Source organism: Cyprinodon tularosa, unplaced genomic scaffold (assembly GCF_016077235.1).
Source record: "Cyprinodon tularosa strain WSP-4 unplaced genomic scaffold, ASM1607723v1 ctg45, whole genome shotgun sequence".
NCBI classification, from domain to species: domain Eukaryota; kingdom Metazoa; phylum Chordata; class Actinopteri; order Cyprinodontiformes; family Cyprinodontidae; genus Cyprinodon; species Cyprinodon tularosa.
Genome location: NW_024039174.1, coordinates 2860897 through 2883562, shown reverse-complemented (window position 1 = coordinate 2883562; position 22666 = coordinate 2860897). Strand labels below are relative to the sequence as shown.

At 36.5% G+C, this 22666-nt stretch overlaps 1 protein-coding gene across 6 annotated transcripts in view; it reads right to left on the bottom strand.

Annotated features, from left to right (window-relative positions):
- Nucleotides 1-22666, bottom strand: part of col15a1b (collagen, type XV, alpha 1b) — a 69941-nt gene that overhangs the window by 33452 nt on the left and 13823 nt on the right. For 3 of the 6 annotated variants that reach the window (XM_038300482.1, XM_038300481.1, XM_038300483.1), the window contains exons 1-5: nt 10084-10689; nt 5275-5462; nt 3924-4133; nt 3369-3521; nt 348-422 (exon numbers count right to left, since the gene is read on the bottom strand). In XM_038300482.1, coding sequence (XP_038156410.1) covers nt 348-422; nt 3369-3521; nt 3924-4133; nt 5275-5462; nt 10084-10465 — 1008 coding nt within the window. In that variant the 5' untranslated portion in view covers nt 10466-10689. Of the gene's footprint in view, nt 1-347; nt 423-3368; nt 3522-3923; nt 4134-5274; nt 5463-10083; nt 10691-22666 lie in introns of those variants that run through there. The other 3 variants (XM_038300480.1, XM_038300484.1, XM_038300485.1) reach the window with 3 other exon arrangements.

Below are 22666 nucleotides of genomic sequence, written 5' to 3'. Positions count from 1 at the left end.
CTAAATACTGAGTGCTGTACATGCTCATACTTTTCATGTTCATACTTTTCAGTTGGCCAACATTTCTATAAATCCTTTGTTTTTATTGGTCTTCAGTAATATTCTAATTTTCTGATATGATGAATTTGAGATTTTCATTTGTTGTCATTTGTAATCATCAAAATTAAACAAAATAAACATCTGAAATATATGAGTTTGTATGTAATGTATGAATATAATATACAAGTTTCACTTTTTAAATGGAATTACTGAAATCAATCTACTTTTTCATGATATTCTAATTTTATGACCAGCACCTGTATATGTGCTAATTCTGCACCCATATAGCTGCTGTGTTTGTGTCTCACATATGGATCGTCCTCCTCACACTGCTCCTCTGTTGCTCTAGGATCGTCCTTTATGACCAGCTGCTGAATAAATCCCTGTGGATGGAAAATCATAGAGAATAAGAATAAATACGATTAAGCTGTGACATCAGCTAGAATACCTAATGACCAACATACCACTGGTTTTATCTGTGGAGGGAAAAATATTCTTGGTTCTAAGTAATACTTAAATTTTTAGTTTAATAAAGCCTAGTCTTTGAAAAGGAGGAAATACGTTTTAAAGTATGATAAAGGGATCTGGAAGGGGAAAACATTTTTAAAAGTAAAATAAATATATTGGAGAGAACAAATTTTCACACTGATAGCAAAAACTGATGTTATATATTTTCTCAGAAAACATTTTGGGATAAAATATTTTGTCATAGAATAAATAAAGTATAAAATGAAATTTGGAGAATGATTTCCAAGGGAAGAAAGCTCCCACCAAAAACTTTTTTCTTATCTCTCTGAAAAACCAAGTCTTTGCTCTAATTGTATGTATGTATGTATGTATGTATGTATGTATGTATGTATGTATGTATGTATGTATGTATGTATGTATGTATGTATGTATGTATGTATGCATGCATGCATGCATGCATGCATGTATGTATGTATGTATGTACAGTATGTATATATGTATGTATGTATGTATGTATGTATGTATGTATGTATGTATGTATGTATGTATGTATGTATGTATGTATGTATGTATGTATGTATGTATGTATGTATGTATGTATGTATGTATGTATGCATGCATGCATGCATGCATGCATGCATGTATGTATCCATCCATCCATCCATCCATCCATCCATCCATCCATCCATCCATCCATCCATCCATCCATCCATCCATCCATCCATCCATCCATCCATCCATCCATCCATCCATCCATCCATCCATCCATCTTCTTATTTCCCTATGCATACATGTTTCACCTAATGAAATACCTCTAAAACCCATTTATTGTATTTGTTAGAAATGATCAAATATGCAGAATTTATGCATAAACGCATGGATTGGAAAGGATGCCATACCATACCATACCGTCCTAAAGCACTGCAGTGACCCAGAAAGAGCTAAGAGAACAAACTGCTGCTAAGGGGGCTCGTATACACATAATCAGCTGGTCTATTATCACAGCTTTAACAAACTTGTGATGGTATAATTTCTTTTTTTTTGTGGAACATTGCTCAAGGATTATCCTAACTGGCATAATCTTTGCCCTTGACTGGATCAAAACTAAGCCGCGTTGACATCTCTAACTTCCTCATCTCTTATTCATTTACTCCCCCATATTTTTTCCAGTATCTCCTGCATTTCACCATCTCCCTCCCTTATTCTCTGTTATTTCCTCTCTTCTCACCTCCTCCCTGTTTCTGGACTCTAAAATATGAAGGACAGAGTCAGCTTCACACTAAAACCCGAGTGATAATCAGACTAACCCTAAGTCGTTTTTTGCTGACTTTTATAGACGACAAACAATTAGCTGGCACAACCACACTGGAAAGGGTCAAATACCTGGTGAAGCAAACCCTCCATCACTGCTTAAATCATAGGTAATAATGAGAGGCTACCAACCATTAAGTTTCAGCTGGTTGGTCTTCATCAGGTTTGGTGAGCTAACAGCAAACATGTATTTCAATAAGTGAATTTTTTGCGAGAAAAATAAACTGTCCACAAAATGTGATAGAAAGAGGTGTTTAACGACCAGAGATTGCTGCGGCCTTGAGACAGATGTTAAGCAAACTCTTCAAATTGGAAAAGTCACAGCTTCAAGATGCTCCACACACACATAGCTACGTATCTTTTAAGTAAATTTGAGGGCAATTAGAGGAAGAGGAGGTATGAAAAATAAGTTTTACTTCTTCATACCCCTTATCAGACTATTTACATTAATCAATGTCTTTTCTATGGCTGTATATACCGACAGGTTTATTTGGTGGAGGGTTTTGTTTCTATTTATGTTCAATTAATGAATTTAGTTAGTTTGGAAATTGGTGTTTGGTTTGGTTGATGTTTGTTAGTCTTTTTGTGTGTATTTGGTTGATTTATTTATTGTTGTTTGTCAAATTGTCTGTCTGAAATTTTCTGAAATAACTTCCTGTTCATTCCTTAATTAATTAATTCATAGGACATGGATAACTGCTGTTCGCTTTTTGGTGTCAAGCCACTCCTGCTAATGGGAAAATTAATCGGACTGTTGTTCCGTGCTCTTCTTATTGAATTTTCAATTTGTTAGAAATACCTCCCTGAGTCTGATGGATGAATGGATAGGCAGAGAATCCAAGTTGTTTTGTGTTTATTCTGAGCTGTCTACAATTATTGATGCTATGGCAACCGTGTTATCTTCAGTGTTGTGACACCTCATTTTTAATTTGTCAAGATCCAGGTATCAGGTCTAAATGGTGCTAAGAATTAAAACTAATCTAAAAACAATCTAAAGCTGTAGTTGGTTTATCAGTTATAAGACTGCTGAATCCCTTTCATATATAGAATTTGAAAATTTGCATCAGTAAAAGCAACAGTAATGGGCTTCAAGGTCATGTTAGTCTTGCAGAAGGGGACCCATTGGAAGTGAAAAATTCATTTAAAGGAAGGACAATATATAGCTGAAGGGAGGGCTGAAATTGCTACAATTGTAACCACAAATTGTAGGTTTGGGACATTATTACGCTTTCAGATGCACCTTACAATGCACAATTATCTTATTTTTTTTACAAAAATCAAAAGGTCAGTAGTCTTCATTTGTTTTATATCTCTGCAGCTAGAATGTTTTATGAAGTAGAAAATCCTCCCCTTTAAAAAAGACACAGTTTAACTGCACTGAATGTTGGCTGGAAGGACACAGAGCTGATCATTTATTTCAGCTCCATAACATGGTTATAAGAATCTATAAATAATGTCTTAAGAGCTTTCTACTTCCCTTTTATCCTTTGTCTATTTTTTAACAAGACATAAAATGTCCAACACATGTATGAACAATGAGCTTTACTTACCTCAAACTTTTGAAGCCCTGTGCTTCCTGCATTTGCAACAAATATGCCCGAGTTGTGTGAAAAGGTGAGTCTCTCTGGGCTCCGCTGGAAAGTCACCAACTTAGCTTCACCACAGTCCATGTAAAGACGCACTTCATTATGCTCCACCGCCAACTGCATCAGGAGAAAGCTATTTATTAGAAATATATCTTATTTTTTTTTTTTTAATCATACATTAATTGTTGTTTTGTTAAATTGATTTTCACTGCAATGTTTTGGCAAAGAAACTGCTTAGAACTCTCCAGCACTTTTTTATCTTGGTAATTTGCACCCAAAAATAATACGAGCATAAAGGTAAAACTGAATAAAATCTTAGCTCAAAAAGCCAAAAGATAAGGATCCAAGATATAAACGGCAAATTTTGTTGTAATTTTCATCCTCTTAAATTGAGTGTGTATGGATTAAGGAAAGAACCTGACAAACCTAAAGGATAAAAGTAAAAAAAACAAACGTAAAGGAAGTTTTTTTTTATGGATTGTTATTATTATAAAGAAAAAGCCTCAGCCATCGACCCACCGTGAACCGTGTCCACTGCCCAGTCATGTCTGGGACACTGAAAGCAGCAGCTTTGTGGCTATGAGAGGCCTGTTCTTTGTCAGTGTAGTACAATAAGATGCTCTGGAGGCCTTTATGAACTGCAGTGAGGGCCAAACCGAGCTCCACAACCTTCTGATGAGCATCTGTGAAGGCAAAAAGAACGCCTCCTCTCTGATTTGCTGGACGCACCTAAAGAGACGGAAAGAGTGAGGCCATTAGAGAAAATACTTGTAAAAAGGGTATGTCAGGAATGTCGGGTTGTACAGACTACTAATAGATTATAGTAAGTGTTGAACATCTTAAAGTTTGACATTTTTTCTGTTCTTCTGAGCAACAGCAGTATCTTTTAAATGATTAAAACTCAGAAATCCCACTAATCCATTGTAATTGAAAGTTACATGAAAATGTAAATTTACATATAATGTCGTAGACCAACCAACCAGCTATACACTTTTTTTTTTTACTTTCTAAAATAATAATCTGAAGAGCATGCTCTTCTTTAGCTTGTTTAAAACTTCTAAATATAATCCAACTAATTTCCCTTGGCTATGATCAAATAAGACCATATGGTGATTTTTGGTCTATGTGCTAAACAATATTTACAGTGGAAACAATGAGCATTACCCTGATCACATCATCCCCATGCCTAAACATGGTGGTGGCAGCATCAGGTAAATGTACATTTCTACAGCAAATGTAGAGAAGGTCATCTGGCCTCTATGGGAGGTTACATGCAGTTAAACAAAGAGAAATCCTAGTAGGTAGACATTTAGGCACTGCCAAAACCTTCGGTAGAGTTTCTATTTCAAGACACAAACACCAAACCTACAGCCAGAGATACAATGGAATGATTTAAGGCACATTGTATTCCTGTACTAAAATTATCAGGTCAAAGTACGGCTTTGAATTCAAAATATACAGCAAGACTTTAAAGGTTTTTTTTAATTTTCCATGTAAGCATGAGAGGCCCTGAACAATATCAAAAAGAAGCAAAAATGTCAATTTCAGGGACATATTCCAAAGATTTTAGAAAAAGTTATTTTATAAGAACACAAATGTATGTCACACTTTTCAGATTTCTGCTTGTAAAACATATTTCATGTATTGATCACTATTATGGGCTCCTTTGTGTTGGTCTGTTATATAAAGTTGCATTAAAATACTTTTCATTGAGCAGCTGTAATATTAAACAATATGATAAAGTTAAAATGAGGTCATACAGGATTTTTCAAATCACTTAACTAAAAACTGAAAATAGATCAGCCCTATGATGACCGCTCTCAATGGCAGTACAAATACTTTTTAAAGAATGTTGGGTTTTTTTCAGCACCGTGATAATAATGGCAAAGTCCCTGTAGAAAGGTCCGGGCACAAAGGATCTCGTGAGTCGGCCAACGTTGGCTTCGCTTCCAAAGCTGTAGGCTGGGAATGCTTCAAATCCAGGGGTGAAGGAGACAGCAGGAGGGAGAGGGATACCGATCAAATCCATCAGGTCCAGATGATTTCCTGAGCCATTGTCTGACAAATACAACAAAAAAGCAAAATGTCAAGAGTACAACACTGAATTGAAACACAGCAGATATTAGTGAACCAATCAACACATGCTGGTGCCTCACTAACTGCTCAGTAGGGAGAGGATAAGTTCATCCTTTATTTCAGGTAAAGAGTTAGATAACTCCTATTGCATTAAATTTCTAGCAGATCCCTATCCCTGTCTTGGTAGTTTTTCCCAGCATGTTAGATTAAAGAGCAGAGGTACATACGAATCATCCTGACACGGCTTTAATTTGGACTGATTTGATCCAGACTAGTGCCTACGCATCACTGCCCTGCCTCACATGGACATAATCCCTTGAAACAGAAAAGTGCACCCAGTGTTTGGCAATTAGAGTATTTAGTGTGCATGTGCAGAGATGGCCTCACATTCCCATGATTCTCTTTCGATGGAGCCTGTCTCCCATAGTAACAAAATCAGCATTCCAGCCAGGCTACCCCCTTCAACTTATATTTGTATCATATGCACAAACACACAGAGGCACACAAAAACACCCACGTTCTAGAAAGCACACAAAGGCCGGGCCAGACCAGACAGGCCAACTTTCGGGGGTCTCTAATTCATCAGTCAGACCAACTGGAAAAAAGCTTGATTAGAGGTTTGGGGTTGGATGTTTGTGGGTGGATGAGCTTCTGTGCACCCTTCACACAACTACAAGGACGACCTTTCCATATTTAAAAGTTTAATGTTTCCAATAGAGGTGGGGGGTACAAACAGAGTCTAAATATATAAACTAAACACTCTAAAAGCCTCACTCCTCCAGTCCAGATGTGCAAGGCTTGGACCCTTGTAACGGCCAAAAGGAGCAGATGAACTCAGAGAGACCTTAAATTATAATCATATTTCAAGTCTGTTCCTCTGCTGCGAAATTAGCAATGAAAGTCATTGAGTAAATATTCTTATCTAATTCAATTCAGTTTATTTCTATAGTGCCAATTCACAACACATGTTATCTCAAGGCACTTTAAATTTCACCAGTTCATCCAGTCAAATTGTTAAAACTTTTCTATCTAAGGAAAACCAGTTTATTGCATCGACTGATTGACTCGAGTGCAAGCCCTCACACTAAGCATGCTTGTAGCGACAGTGGAGAGGAAAAACTCCCTTTTAACAGGAAGAAACCTCCAGCAGAGCCAGGCTCAGTGTGAGCGGCCATCTGCTGCTCACATTGAGAGGATGAAAAGATGGAAGCTGAAGTGGTTTTCTTGCAGATTTAATAACAAAAAGGAGGCAACTGAAGCACAAAAAATAACCAAAAACCAGAAGACATCAGGAAAAACAGACATGACGAGCAAAGAAGTGACGTGGAACCAGCAAACAGTATCTGAAGAGGAGTATAAATGGGAGACTGAACAAAGACTGGGCTAATTAGCAGATGAGGAACAGGTATGGATGGAAGTATCTAGAATGGAGCTATGTGAAGGAGGATTAACAAGAAATACATAAGAACTCAAATACTACCAAAAACAACTAGAATAACACAAACTGGAAATAAAACCAATTAAAAGAATTCAAAAGAAAACTTAAAAATGACCAAAACCATTACAGAAATGTCCAGGAATCAAATCATTAGGAAGGAGACAGGCTCTGTGTCCCTGAAGTGAAGAGGTGTTGCTGATAAGTGTTATATCCACAATTAAACAAGTTCTGTGCTGACATGGGCTGGCAGGAAACACATTAAGAAGCCATTACTTCAAAAGCAGCATAACAAAGGCAGAACAGTGTTTAAATACTCACAGGGTCAAATACTTTAAGTCTTTGAGTCATGTCCTGTGGTCTGATGACCACTGAACAATTTGGAGGAAAAATAGTAACGCTCACAATCCTGCAAACCTCATCTCTGCTGTTAAATATGTGGATAATGGTGCCATTTTTACAGGGATGCCCTCTGCAGCCACCATTAGATGAAGAGAAATATAATTTGGAAATATGGAAGCATCATCTCCAAATGTTCCTTAAAGCAAAAAAAAAAAAAAAAATTGTATTGTAATCGATTCAGTTTCTTCTACTGTTTTGCTGCAAACAAAGCAACTTAATCTGTCACTAGTCTAATTACAAATTTGGGGTCAGGCTCTCCCCTTCCCAGTCCCGCCTCCTTCAGCTAATCCTTGTCATGTTGACCACATGAAAGCTTATATCAGCTTGTTGAGTCTTGTAAAAACTAATATCACCAACTCCCTCAGTGTCTCCATCAATAACCTTTTAATCCCTCTTTGACCCAAGCTGCCACATAAAAGCTTCCAGCTGTCTAAACCCCCCCCCCCTCCTTTAGATTTCGTTGAGTCTACAAACTTAGCTCATGCTATTTTAATGGTACAAATTCCCGTACCTCACATACTCTCAGGTTATGTCTCGAATTATGGAACACACTAGAAAAATCCTAACATGTTATGCATTATGAACACAATATGATATTTGCAGAACATTTGATGTTATTCTGCTGGATCTCTGAATTGTTATTGTGAGCTGAGCAAGAAAAAAAGTTAGCATGAGGTAGATAATTTCCATAATTTATCCATAATCCATAATCCCATTAATTTCCATAATAGTTTCTTCTTCCTCACTGCTATTAGACTGCTGAATGTTGTGTAAAATGGATTATTTTATTTATAACAATTAATTAATGTTAGAACTGTAAATATACAGTCATATGTTTTCATATTTATTACTGTTTTCAAGGCTGCATCTTAAAAAATGAAATTGTTTAGAGCTGTTTTCAATGAATTTTTGTATATACTTGTGTATACAAAATGACAAAAATAAATCTGTCTAATTGTAATTCTAGATGGACAAAATCAAGAATGTTATAATTGGTGTCCCAGGTTGCAGCTGCCTTTGGTAAGTTACAACAAGTGCACTGAAAAAAATCAGCCTCTGATATGTGGGATACAATGCTGTTACATATTTATATTTTAATAAGTACTGTGTTATTATGCTGAAGTTACAATTGTTGAATCTGATGGCAAAACTACACAGCTGTTTTAAGTATTTTTTTTGCTTCTTTACGTATTTCTGTTATTCCCTTTTTAAAATCATAAAACTTAAAAGTACTGTATATCAAAAGATGAGCTTTGAAATTGGTATTTCCTGTATTAAGGGAAAAAGCCATTCAAACCTGTGGGGCGCTATGTGAGCCAATAATCACCTACCATGAAAAATTATTACCCAGCTTCCCACTTTTTAAAAGATGACTTTAGTTCACTAATGTCACCCAAGCCCCTACACTGTCAAACCAGAACAACAGACGACAGATCTGAAATAACAATTAACAGTAGATGGCAGACCAACTCATCGTTATCAGACTAGAAATCCATCCATTCAACTTATCCTGCTTATTCCATCAGGGTCACCATGGGGCCGGTGCCTATCTCTGGCATCCTATGGGGAAGAGGTTGGGTACTCCCTGGATGGGTTTGGGAGTCTGTCATAGGGCAACACGGAGACATACAACCATGCACATACACATTCACACCTAGGGGAAATTTAGCAAAACCAATTAACCTAACAGTAATGTTTTTGGACTGTGGGAGAAAGCCAGAGTACACAGAGAAAAACCCACGCATGCACATCGAGAACATGCAAACTCTATGCAGAAAGACCCGGGGCCGGGGATCGAACCTGAAACCGTCTTGCTGCAAGGCAGCAGGGCTACAAACTGTGTAGCCCCAATCTATAAGTTAGAAGTTATTTCTAAGTCTTTTTTAGCTCCAATTAATAGCCTCATTTGCAATTATCCACAAATGGAGAAAGGATGGAGCAGTGGAGAACACCCCTATGAGAAAAAACAGGTCTTAAAAGGGCCCTTATTAAGGAAGGTCACAGAGAAACCAAGATCTAAAATTAGCGTTTTTGTTTGACAGAAAGTAAGAGATTACAATAATGGCAACCATTGGAGATTTTCAACGTAAAAACCGCTGTTGATTGAAAACAAAAAGCAAACAAAACAATAGAAAATTTAGGGAACAGTGAGTTGACAAGAAAAAGGTTCAGCTTTTTAAAAGATAAGACCTCTAAATTCTGCTCTTTATTGTAATGACCATAAACCTAACCCCTCATGGGTTATGGTACATGAAAGTGATCCATATCCCATCTGAAAGCCCTCCTCTGAATGACTCAGCAAAACATATAAAAGATTTTGAAGTGGTCCAATCAAGGTTCAAGCTTACATGCTATTGAGATGCCATGGCATGAGGTCAAATAGTTGTATCCTGCTCAAAAACACACCAATATGGCTTAAATGAGGGCAAGTCTGACTGTATTCTACATATGAATAATTGCATTATTAATTTTTTTAATGAACATCATGGCAGTCAGGAACTACCTTCCTAACTTGGATGGTTTTCTTAAAAAAGGTGAAGGGATAGAAGCATGTATAGGAGGTAGAAGCTCCAATATGAGGCATTCGGAAGGAGCATTTTTTGCTTAAGTGTAATCAATGAGGGTCCTAGGAAGCAGCTGAGATAGTTTATTGTTTGAGTTGATGGTGCCCGTGTCAAATTGATGTTAAGTCTTACTGTAGTTCCTTTTCTTTAGGACACTGTATTATTCAGAAAAAAATGACTCCTGACTCCTTTTATCACTCACCACTCTTCCATTGTTTCAGTGGTTTCTTCTTGAACCAGCCTCTGTTACTTCCACTTGGGTTCCCAGCAGGAGACAATGTTAACGTTTTCATAGTGGTGAGGGAATCTAAATCCACTGAGCTGTGTGGTGTAGAGGACAGCATAGACCCCTCTAACTGAGTGCTCTCCACATCATTTGCAGTTATTATGTCCACTTTTCCCACTCCCCACTCTGAAGGTGTCCCCTGGGTCGTGGAAGGTTCCTTGGAGGTGACGGCGGGAGAAGTCAAGGTAGGAGGAACAGTGGTGGTCGTTGGTTTTACCCACCAGAAAGACAACCACTGAGTTTGCACAGGATTGGAGGCGAGGAAAAATAGTGTAAGGCAGATGTTAAAAGCTCCCATCCTCTATCTGCAGCAGGTCCAGATGAAAACACTCCAACTGGTTAAACAAATACTACACAGAACCAGGAGCTATATTCCCATCTTCAACTGGTTATATGCAATTCATAATTCATAATTCTATAGAGTGAATATTCATGAGATATTTTCCAAAAGAATATTCCAAAACAAGTCCTTTTCTCTTTCCTTCTCTCCTTCCTCTCTTTGCAATGACTTACTTTTCTGTCACACTCTTTTGCTCTAACTAGAAGGTTTCCTCCCCTCCACACCTCCACGCTTATTTCTCCTTTTGTAATTTGCCTGTCGACTCCTCTAGAGGGCGGCAATATACTGCTGGCTTATTTTTTTTCTCTTTTTATGTTTATCCCAGTCTCAAAGAACCAGAGTTGAATTGAGTCATGTGGAAAAATCTGCACAACTATATGTAAAATGAAGTCTAATTGCATTTTTAAGAAATGGGAGAAAACATTAACGTTAGAATTTAGAATATCAGACAAAAACTGACAAAATGGTTGAATATTATGTAAGAAAGGAATCTAAATAATATCCAACAAATATTTTCTTTGAAGAGAGAGAAAACCTGACATTTCTGTTTACTTTAATTAGATTCAAATAACAAAAGTTAGTTAGACCAGGACTATTTCTTGAACCTTTGACTTTATGGATGTCATCAGTGTGTCATGTGTTAAAATATACTGAGGATTCCTAAATACTGAAATAAAACAAAACTGATTTTCAGTTTTTCCTTTGAGGAATACATAAGATTGGAACATTAGAACTGAATAAAACATTTTTTTTTTCTGTGGCAAAACATTGAATGCAGTTATATTTAATCCATGATCCTTCTCTATGCACCAGCTTAGCGATCACGCAGCAAATACGGGGGCCCCACTTGCAGACGATGACAAAGAGACGCTTGTTCTGTTGTATTGTGTTTCTCTAAATGTTTGCTGAGGTCCAAAATGAGGGTCCGGAGTGTTGCTGAACATTTGTCACTGAGTGGAAGTGTTTGTTTAGGCTGAGGTTTGATTGTGCGTCATTGTTAGGCTACTGTGGGAAAAATGTGGTGCCAACATGAAATTGGTTCAAAGTAAAAGTCAATTTAAATTCTGATGAGTGAGTGTTTTCCTTTCAAACTACTCTGGGTGCAAAAGGTAATCAATTAAATGGAAGCTCAAATAGGGAACTCTGCGCATAATTATTGACATACTGTCCCCTTAATGTTCTATCAAACTTAGTAGAGCAGCAGAGGCTTATCATTGGCAGAATTGTCCAAAAATAATAATAGTATATTGTTTGTGCTCTTTTTACTGAACTTTCAAAAATAAAAAAAATCTGAAAATTGAAAAAATCTGAAAGCCAGAACTAAGAAGAAAGACATTCATAATATTAGAATTTAAAATACCAATTTACAAATACAAGATTTTGGGATATTATATGTTCCTTCTGCTTTCTTTCTACATGTTGAGCCCATTAAAAGTTCTCAGAGTTCAAGGACAAAAACCATTCACCCTCACCTCTCATTTACTGCCTGCTGTACCTAGCAACCACCTAACAATAAACCCTAATTGGTTAAAGGTCACACAGCAAATCCAGCAGGGAATAAAAAGGCCAAAAGAAGAACATCGAGAAAAAACAAAATAATGATTTCATTGAACAGGAAATAAAATAAAATCCAGAGATAGTTCAAAGATGGGTTTGTTTAGAATTGAGTGTTAATAAAATATATAATTATTTTGGTAGGATGCTGTAGTATGCCATGCAACCGGAGGGTCGCTAGTTCAAATCCCAGTTCCTTCTGTCTCAGTTGTTGTATTCTTGGGTAAGACACTTCACCCGCATTGTATATTGATGGTAGTCAGAAGACCTAGCAGCGCCTGTGTATGGCAGCCTCGTGTCTAACAGTGTGAATTAGGGCAGCTGTGGTTTCTTTCATGGTAGCTTCCCAACATCAGTGTGAATGTGTCAATGACCGAATGTAATATAAAGCTCTTTTTGAATTATTTCACTGGAAAAGTTGTTGTATAAAAACAGGCCAATTTAAAAGAAATCTTCTGAAAAATATTCCAGATGTGTCTTGCACTATTTTATTGCACTATTGTAACCTGGCATAAACCATGTTGATACTGTGTAGAATTCAAGTTGAACTACGTGGTATTGATCTGGAAAGTTTCATCTATAACTTGTGTGCAAAAGGGAGGGACTTCCATTACAATTCTTCAAGCTGATTGGGTACCTGCCTCCCATTGTTATCCAATCACAACAGCAGTAGGAGCTTTATTGGTTTCACTACTAGCAGAGTTTGCTGATAAATCAAAGTTTTACCAAATCCATCCACAAAGGTAAAAAATAACGTCACTTTGCTTGTTTAAAAAAATAAAAATAGACTGTATTCCAGCATGTTTAAAGAGGAATTCTAAAAACCCCCCAAAAACCTTGACAAAAAACAATATTGTGCAGCAAAGCTTCCTCTTCAGAGGAATTTTTAAACAACAACAGAGCGTCTTCAGTAAGAGGCATCTCCAGATCCAGTGAAAGACAGACCACTACAGAAGATCCTTCCTGCCTACAGCTATCAACACCTATTTAAAAAAATAACGTATGAGTTACTGCAACAATTAACTTCCCTTTGGGATTAATAAAAGTAATTATGAATTGATTTGATTTGAATAGACACCAACCAGTAAGAAATGGACCAGGAGAAGCGGAGCACAGTTCCTCCTCCCTTGTAATCAAATCCTTTCATGATAAATGTTTTCATTTGTAGAGAGTAACAATATCTCATATTCTTAAGTATAAAAGTAACATTACAATGTTAAGCTTTTAATCTAAATAAATAAAACTAAAAGTCTCATTTACAAAAAAAAAGGAGCAATTTGCTGTATCAGGACTGAGCCTTTGACTGCACAATGAGTTGATTTAGGCATTTGCGTCAGGTGCGTTAAAGCAGATGCACATCTAAAAAGTCCAGATACCAGACCTTAAGGCCTAGATCAGATTTACAGGATCCGAGATTTTTGGATTTTAATTGGTTGGAAGGTAGCAGAAGGAGCGATTGTCCAGGTGGTCGGTCAGTTACTAATATTGCCAGTATCTTAGAAAAGTAGAAACTACTCCCAGGGATTTGATGAATTTTTACTTAATATTAATTTTGTTATTACTAAATAAAAGTTGATTGGGAACTTTTTTAAATAACAACAAAGTTTTATCAAGATAATCAAAGTCACTTTGTGAAGGTAAGGGTTAATGTCATTAGGTATTTAGATATGGGCAGGGTAGCTAAAATACACTCCAGTACTAAGAGTTGCATTGCTTCAATATTTATTTATATTGTATTATTGGAAGTTAAAAGCAAAGTAGGCATGCAAAGAAGAAAGAAAGAAGAATAATCGGATGTACAGGTGCTGGTCATAAAATTAGAATATCATGAAAAAGTAGATTGATTTCAGTAATTCCATTTAAAAAGTGAAACTTGTATATTATATTCATACATTACATACAAACTCATATATTTCAGATGTTTATTTTGTTTAATTTTGATGATTACAAATGACAACAAATGAAAATCTCAAATTCATCATATCAGAAAATTAGAATATTACTGAAGACCAATAAAAACAAAGGATTTATAGAAATGTTGGCCAACTGAAAAGTATGAACATGAAAAGTATGAGCATGTACAGCACTCAGTATTTAGTTGGGCCTCCTTTGGCCTGTATTACTGCAGCAATGCGGCGTGGCATGGAGTCGATCAGTCTGTGGCACTGCTCAGGTGTTATGATAGCCCAGGTTGCTCTAATAGTGGCTTTTAGCTCTTCTGAATTGTTGGGTCTGGTGTATTGCATCTTCTTCTTCACAATACCCCATAGATTTTCTATGGGGTTAAGGTCAGGAGAGTTTGCTGGCCAATTAAGAACAGGGATACCATGGTCCTTCAACCAGGTACTGGTAGCTTTGGCACTGTGTGCAGGTGCCAAGTCCTGTTGGAAAATGAAATCTGCATCTCCAAAAAGTTGGTCAGCTGCAGGAAGCATGAAGTGCTCTAAAACTTCCTGGTATGTGGCTGCGTTGACCCTGGACCTCAGAAAACACAATGGACCAACACCAGCAGATGACATGGCACCCCAAACCATCACTGACTGTGGAAACTTTACACTGTACTTCAAGCAACGTGGATGAAGTGCCTCTCTTCTTTTCCTCCAGACTCTGGGACCTTGATTTCCAAAGGAAATGCAAAATTTACTTTCATCAGAGAACATGACTTTGGACAACTCACCAGCAGTCCAGTCCTGTTTCTCTTTAGCCCAGGCAAGACGCTTCTGACGCTGTCTGTGGTTCAAGAGTGGCTTGACACAAGGAATGCGACAGCAGAAACCCATGTCTTTCATACGTCTGTGTGTGGTGGTTCTTGAAGCACTCACTCCAGCTGCAGTCCACTCTTTGTGAATCTCCCCCACATTTTTGAATGGGTTTTGTTTCACAATCCTCTCCAGGGTTCGGTTATCTCTCTTGCTTGTACACTTTTTTCGACCACATCTTTTCCTTCCCTTCGCCTCTCTATTAATGTGCTTGGACACTGAGCTCTGTGAACAGCCAGCCTCTTTAACGATGACCTTTTGTGTCTTGCCCTCCTTGTGCAAGGTGTCGATGGTCGTCTTTTGGACAACTGTCAAGTCAGCAGTCTTCCCCATGATTGTGTAGCCTATAGAACTAGACTGAAAGACCATTTAAAGGCTTTTGCAGGTGGTTTGAGTTAATTAGCTGATTAGAGTGTGGCACCAGGGGCCATCAATTTTGAACCTTTTCACAATATTCTAATTTTCTGATATGATGAATTTGAGATTTTCATTTGTTGTCATTTGTAATCATCAAAATTAAACAAAATAAACATCTGAAATATATGAGTTTGTATGTAATGTATGAATATAATATACAAGTTTCACTTTTTAAATGGAATTACTGAAATCAATCTACTTTTTCATGATATTCTAATTTTATGACCAGCACCTGTAAAAGTAAAAAGCATGTGTACTGTTCAGTTATTAAAATAGCATATATACTTAGATAAGTATATGTAAAAAACAAATAATATGAATAAAACATTAAAAACACATAAGATAGGGGGGTTTGGAGCCTGTTGCTAAGTATAGAACGTTATCATCATAGGAGGTTTTTGGATTGAAGTTGTGTCTTTATTTTATCTGATTTAGTCAACGGTAAAGTTGAACTGCTTAGGCCAAAATTTGCTCTTTTCTTAGTAACCCAGGACTCTTAGCTTGTCTCAATATGCAGGAATGCTTTTAAGCTGCACTATAAAAATATGCTTGAGCTTTAAGATTAGAGCCTAAACTTTACTTATCCGCAAGACTATATATAACTTTTCACACTGACATTTTGTAGGAGGAAATTTTCAAAACAGATTCTTTAGATCATTTTTTATTATACTTTTCAAATACAGAAGTTTACATAGTCTCAGATCACTTTACCTTCAACAGAGATTGTGAAAATGGAAAAAAATGTATTTTGATGTTATTTGTTTTACTTTAAACTATGATTACTTGGGTAACCTCTTGGAAAAATCATAAGAATTGAGAAAAAAAAAAAAAAAAATCAGCCATGGAGCTCAAACAGCCTGGTTCATCTCTGGGTAACTGGCCTGTCCTTATATAGTGCTTTTTCAAATCAGGAGAGTTCAAAGCACTTTACACCACATTTAGTCATTCACCATTTCACACACACTGATGGTGACAAGCTACATGGTAGTCACAGCTGCCCTGGGGCTCACTGACAGAAGCGAGGCTGTCGTACACTGGCGCCACTTCGATTTCAGGCCAAACTTCTACGGCATGCAGTTACAAAAACCATGGAATGCAGTTATGTTCCAGGAAAGAAACTTAATCTACGCACAGAAATTATTTTTTTTGTTTGTTTTTAAAAATGTCGATAAACTAAATAACTAACCTAAATCAAACTACGGTACCTTGTGAAAATGTTAGCAGAAGTTACAAAGAGAGAAACTTGTCAACCACAGGAAAATTAGTTGCCAGTTAAGTAAAGTTTGAGATAAGAGAAAAACGTGTGTAAGCATAAGAACATTTTAGGTGTAAAGCATGAAAGGGGCTCCATCATCATGTGTGGATGTTTTGCTGCTGGATTGATACTTAAGTACATCAAAGTATATATTTTATAAAAAATTCAAAATTTCAATCCCAAAGAAAAAAATGGTATTTGATAAAAGGTAATCTTGACTTGACTCAGGCAGGAGTCAGAAAAAAATGTGTCAAAATTAGCAAAAACTTAGATACAAGCAAAAAAAAAATATCTCTATTTTTCTGGCATTTATGAAGTAATAATAATAATAAAAAAAAGCTTCTAACTTCAATGGAAGAAAATGAAAGTCTTTTTCACATGTCCTAATCTCTGTTGCCATCTGGTGGTAAATTTCGATAACACTTTGAAAAGAAGACAGGTTTAAGAGTTTGGATAACACAATGTAACAGAGAAATAAAACCTTATAGAAATCTCTATAGGACTGTTCCATGGTTTCAAAGTCATCAGTTTACTGATGACTGCATAGATATAGCCAAAGGCCAGCCATCGAGTACGATGCCTGGGTGTTACATCCATCATGGACAACACCTTTCAACTAATGATATATATATATATATATATATATATATATATATATATATATATATATATATATATATATATATATATATATATATATATATATATATATATATATATATATATATATATATATATATATATATATATATATATATAAGTCTATCTTATTTTATCTTCTCTAAAAGCTATTCAGAAAAATATGATGTGTGAATGGTTTAAAAATTCTTTCACATAAATGTTACTAGAAATCCTTAAAAATAAACCCTCCTAGTAATATTAAAAATATAAACTAAGAAAAGACTGTATAAATTTAATTAGCAGGTCAGCAGGGGAAATTATAAAAATAGATTTTGTAATGTATCTTGTTGTTTTGTGCAGTTATATTAAAAGTCTGCTTTAAAGTGTTTCACTGATTAGTACAAAATAAATATTTGGCTCGCTGAGGAGTGTTTATTGTTAAGGCAAAGATTTTATTTTAAAGCAAATTGTTTCCTAAACTGATTTACACATAATAAACCATTTCTGTCAATAAGATAAAATAAGTGACATGTTTTGTTGATATCTCTATGTTGATGTTGATTTCACTCTGATGTAGGAGTGACAGACAGACAGACAGACTCCAAACTGATCCTCTGGCTGCAGGGCGGTCTGCAGAGGTTAACAGAGGGGACCTGTTCTTACACACATCAGCACCATGTTGCTACTGGTCAATGAAGCTTCTGTTGAAAAATGTGTCTTCTCCCCGCTGCCTCCTTTTTCCTCCACCTATCCTTCCGTTTTTTCCTCTCCTCCAATGATGTGTTGGGCTTTTCATATTTCTGAGCTCATTTATGTGCATGAAATGCTGCACCAGATAGTAAAACTAATGTCATTATATTTGTAGTAAAGCCATGTCCAGTTCCCTAAAAACATATTTATACTGTTTAAACATTTTACTTTTACTTTTCTCATGTTAAAACTGCAAACCTCAAATTTTGCCAATCAATAGAATAGAATCAATAGAAATAGAAGCAGAGATTATGATGAATAATCTGGAAAAAAATTGTAGGGCAAATTTGTACTGAGCCCTTTGTAGTATAGTTACTGTTGGAGGCCCAATAAGCACAGGGCAGGAATTCAGTTGTTTAAAGCAAACTAAGCTCTTAGAAACTGACTAGAAGACATTGTACATCTAAAAGAAGGCTCTCTGGTCACATTACAGTTTTGCATTACTTTGTATTGATATATCACATAAAATCCAAGCAAGATTTATTGTTGTGTTGGATTTTAAACAGGACAAAGTCTAGCAATTTTAACATCTTTGTAAAACACAATACCAGCAACCAGTAGAGTCTGAAAGAGTCACTGAGCCTGACAATGACTCCAAGGAATGTCCTGACAATCTAAGATGATCTGGTGATTCTGATAAAAAAAAAAAAACAGTTTTAGATCCATTTATTTCATGGCATTTTTCAGATGAGCTTAAAAGTCTTTCTTTACATATATATCCAACAAAATAGATAATTTGACTTTTAATTTTAAGCTGTATTACTGATGGGCAGCACAGGGGTCCTATCAGTAAGGGTTCAGCGATGATTGCGGGAATAGGTCAGCATCTAACTGTTTGATCAAATCTCTTTTGTGTTTTGGACAGCAGGTGGCAGACAGAGAATGTGTGGAATGTGACAAATGATAGTAGATGCACACACACGTCCAAACACACACATGCTCACCAGCACAGGCATTTCCACACTTTAGAACCCTGCAATTTCAGCTGCAGTCTCAGCGGTGACAAATGGGAGCTACCTGCTTGCACTGTTGCCTGGGAATCGGTCACAGTCTATCAACACAGAGAATAATCTCCATCTCTCTATTATATAATAGTTATATACACTATATTGCCAAAAGTATTTGCTCACCCATCCAAATTATTGGAATCAGGTGTTCCAATCACTTCCATGGCCACAGGTGTATAAATTCAAGCACCTAGGCATGCAGACTGTTTTTACAAACATTTGTGAAAGAATGGGTCGCTCTCAGGAGCTCAGTGAATTCCAGCGTGGAACTGTGATAGGATGCCACCTGTGCAACAAATCCAGTCGTGAAATTTCCTCGCTCCTAAATATTCCACAGTCAACTGTCAGCTGTATTATAAGAAAATGGAAGTGTTTGGGAACGACAGCAACTCAGCCACGAAGTGGTAGGCCACGTAAACTGACGGAGCGGGGTCAGCGGATGCTGAAGCGCATAGTGCGAAGAGGTCGCCAACTTTCTGCAGAGTCAATCACTACAGACCTCCAAACTTCATGTGGCCTTCAGATTAGCTCAAGAACAGTGCGCAGAGAGCTTCATGGAATGGGTTTCCATGGTCGAGCAGCTGCATCCAAGCCATACATCACCAAGTGCAATGCAAAGCGTCGGATGCGGTGGTGTAAAGCACGCCGCCACTGGACTCTAGAGCAGTGGAGACGCGTTCTCTGGAGTGACGAATCGCGCTTCTCCATCTGGCAATCTGATGGACGGGTCTGGGTTTGGCGGTTGCCAGGAGAACGGTACTTGTCTGACTGCATTGTGCCAAGTGTAAAGTTTGGTGAAGGGGGGATTATGGTGTGGGGTTGTTTTTCAGGAGCTGGGCTTGGCCCCTTAGTTCCAAGGAAAGGAACTCTGAATGCTTCAGCATACCAAGACATTTTGGACAATTCCATGCTCCCAACTTTGTGGGAACAGTTTGGAGCTGGCCCCTTCCTCTTCCAACATGACTGTGCACCAGTGCACAAAGCAAGGTCCATAAAGACATGGATGACAGAGTCTGGTGTGGATGAACTTGACTGGCCTGCACAGAGTCCTGACCTCAACCCGATAGAACACCTTTGGGATGAATTAGAGCGGAGACTGAGAGCCAGGCCTTCTCGTCCAACATCAGTGTGCGACCTCACAAATGCGCTTCTGGAAGAATGGTCAAAAATTCCCATAAACACACTCCTAAACCTTGTGGACAGCCTTCCCAGAAGAGTTGAAGCTGTTCTAGCTGCAAAGGGTGGACCGACGTCATATTGAACCCTATGGATTAGGAACGGGATGTCACTTAAGCTCATATGTGAGTCAAGGCAGGTGAGCAAATACTTTTGGCAATATAGTGTATCTCTATTTTTAAAAAGCACCTAAAAAAAATCAAGAATGAGGTTTATTGAAGATCAGCAATTGGAACAGACAAGCTTTAATACTGGAGTCAGGACTGCAAGGGTTTTTATTTTCTGATAATTTTGGAAATGCTTATGGAGGTATTAAAATATTGTTTTCTTTAAACAGACTGTCTTTTTTAGAAAAAAAAAAAAAAAATGACTTGTGTATAACAAGAATATTGCATGTGATAATTTGAAGTATTTTTCAAAAAAACTGGTGCAAAAAAACAGCATTTAATTGACTACACTTGATTACCCTTATATATATATATCCTTTTCATAAAAATTTTAATGACGAGATTTTGCTTTTTATTACAATATATTTATAAGTAAGCTGTAATGCTATATTATATATATTTTATATTTAAGGATAAGAAAAGGCAGACCAAACACTAATAAAAACTAAAATCTTAACCAGTTTTAGAAACAGATATTTCAGTTATAAAGGTTAATGTTTGGAGATCCTTGGATAATGAGCTGAAAAACAGAGATTTATTGACATATCAAAAAAGGAGAGGTATAAATATTAATATTTTATTTATTTTATTATTTAAAATACAGCTACTCTAGGTACTGGTAACTGACAAACATGATTTACATTTCCTTTGTTATTTCACTACTTAGAGTATAAAAACAGTTTTGAGAAAATACCGAATAAGGTGTTACCTTTATTGTTTTCAGCTTATATTTTTTGAGTCAATGATATTCTGTGATCGGACTGTTTATTTTGCCTTTTTAGGAAAAAGGACCAGAATTTAGGAAAATAATCAACTGTGATAAGATTATTCACTCGTGAAAGACATACAGCTCTGAACATCTCAGCAAGGTAAACCCCTAGATGACATTTTCAACTGTTAAAACTCTAGAAATGGGTTTTCCAAGCAGTTTAGTATAAAAAAAATAAGCTGGTAAATAGAATGCTTTTATTATCCCCCAAGACCTCTGCGTATTGTATGGGAAAAGTGGGGGAGGATGGAAAGACTAACAGTGTGACAAGAACAGGAAGGATTAGAGTAAGGATAGAATAAGACACGATGGGGATAAGAAAAGCTAAGGTCATGAAAGGTTATCAGAGGAAGAGTCTGACCCCAGGGGGAGATTAAACTACTGACCTCCCACCCACACTGAAATGACCAGCAGCTGTTGATAAAAGTTTATTTTAACAAGTAACACTTTTTTTGTTTGTCAAACTAATGTGTTTTTTGAATAGGAATTAGTTAGACCTTATGCTTTATATAATAATTCCATATTACAATCTGAGAATTATGCATTAAACAAAGCAAAACAAAACTTCCTTTGACATTTTATCATCATTAAAGTTAAATTCAAACAAACTAAACAAAAAAAGTGTGCTACATCAAATGAAATAAAAAAAAAACTTCAGCCTCCTCTTATTACTTTTTTAAAATTCTTTAATTTACAATAAACATTGGGAATGAGTTTCATTCGTCCCTAGGCTGACTCAAAGTTATTACCAAGCACCACACTCTTAAAAGCCTTTTCATCTCATTTAAACCTCTTGATGTAGAGGACATATAGTCTTTATATTCATAGATGTTATATTCAGTCACTCACCTGGATCAGATGAGTGACTGAAAACAAAAATAAACTTGAAAAGCACCAAATTGTGACTTAAACTCACACATGGATTGATAAATTTAAATCAATTGTTCCTTGGCACGAGGCGCATCTCTGGTAGAAACAAAATCCATAAAATCCATTTATTAGTTTTCAATTGGTCCTGCTAACAAAACAACAAAGTCCCATTTTCTTGTGTTTTTGTCTTCATTATAACACCTCCATAAACTTTTTAGTTTGATACTGAGCTTGTCAATAGTCACTGCTGCCCCCATCTGGTTTAGCAGGGAACTGCTTGTTCTGCCAAATTTCCCTATGTCACAATGTTAGAGACTCTATTAAAAATATTTTTGTACCAAGATTGTGATCTAGATCATCACCAAACTTTAATGTATTGTTCTTTGGCACGATTCATGATCAAAGATTTCGTTAGAATCTGCAAAAAACATAACCTGCTTAGAAGAGGTAATTGGGAAAGTCTCCCACTTGTTTGATGGGTTTTAAAATGGGACTTTATTTTATTTTATTTTTATTTTGTTTGGTGTAAATAGATTGTATTCTCATTATACTTCTTACAAATTATCACTAACATGTAAACAAAGCTGCATGTGTGACAACTGTTGCTCCCTTTGGACAGCAATGACTAATGTGAGACAGCACAGAATTAAAAATGGAGGAAAACAATCATAAAAGTCTCACTTGCATTAGACGTCTGCGTAAAAACATGTCCACCACACCTAGAGGGTAAATTTCCTCTGGTCCAGTTTCAGCAGTCCAAATGTGGCAGGCAGGAATAATGTTTTAACTATCAAATAAATCCCAGCAACATCTT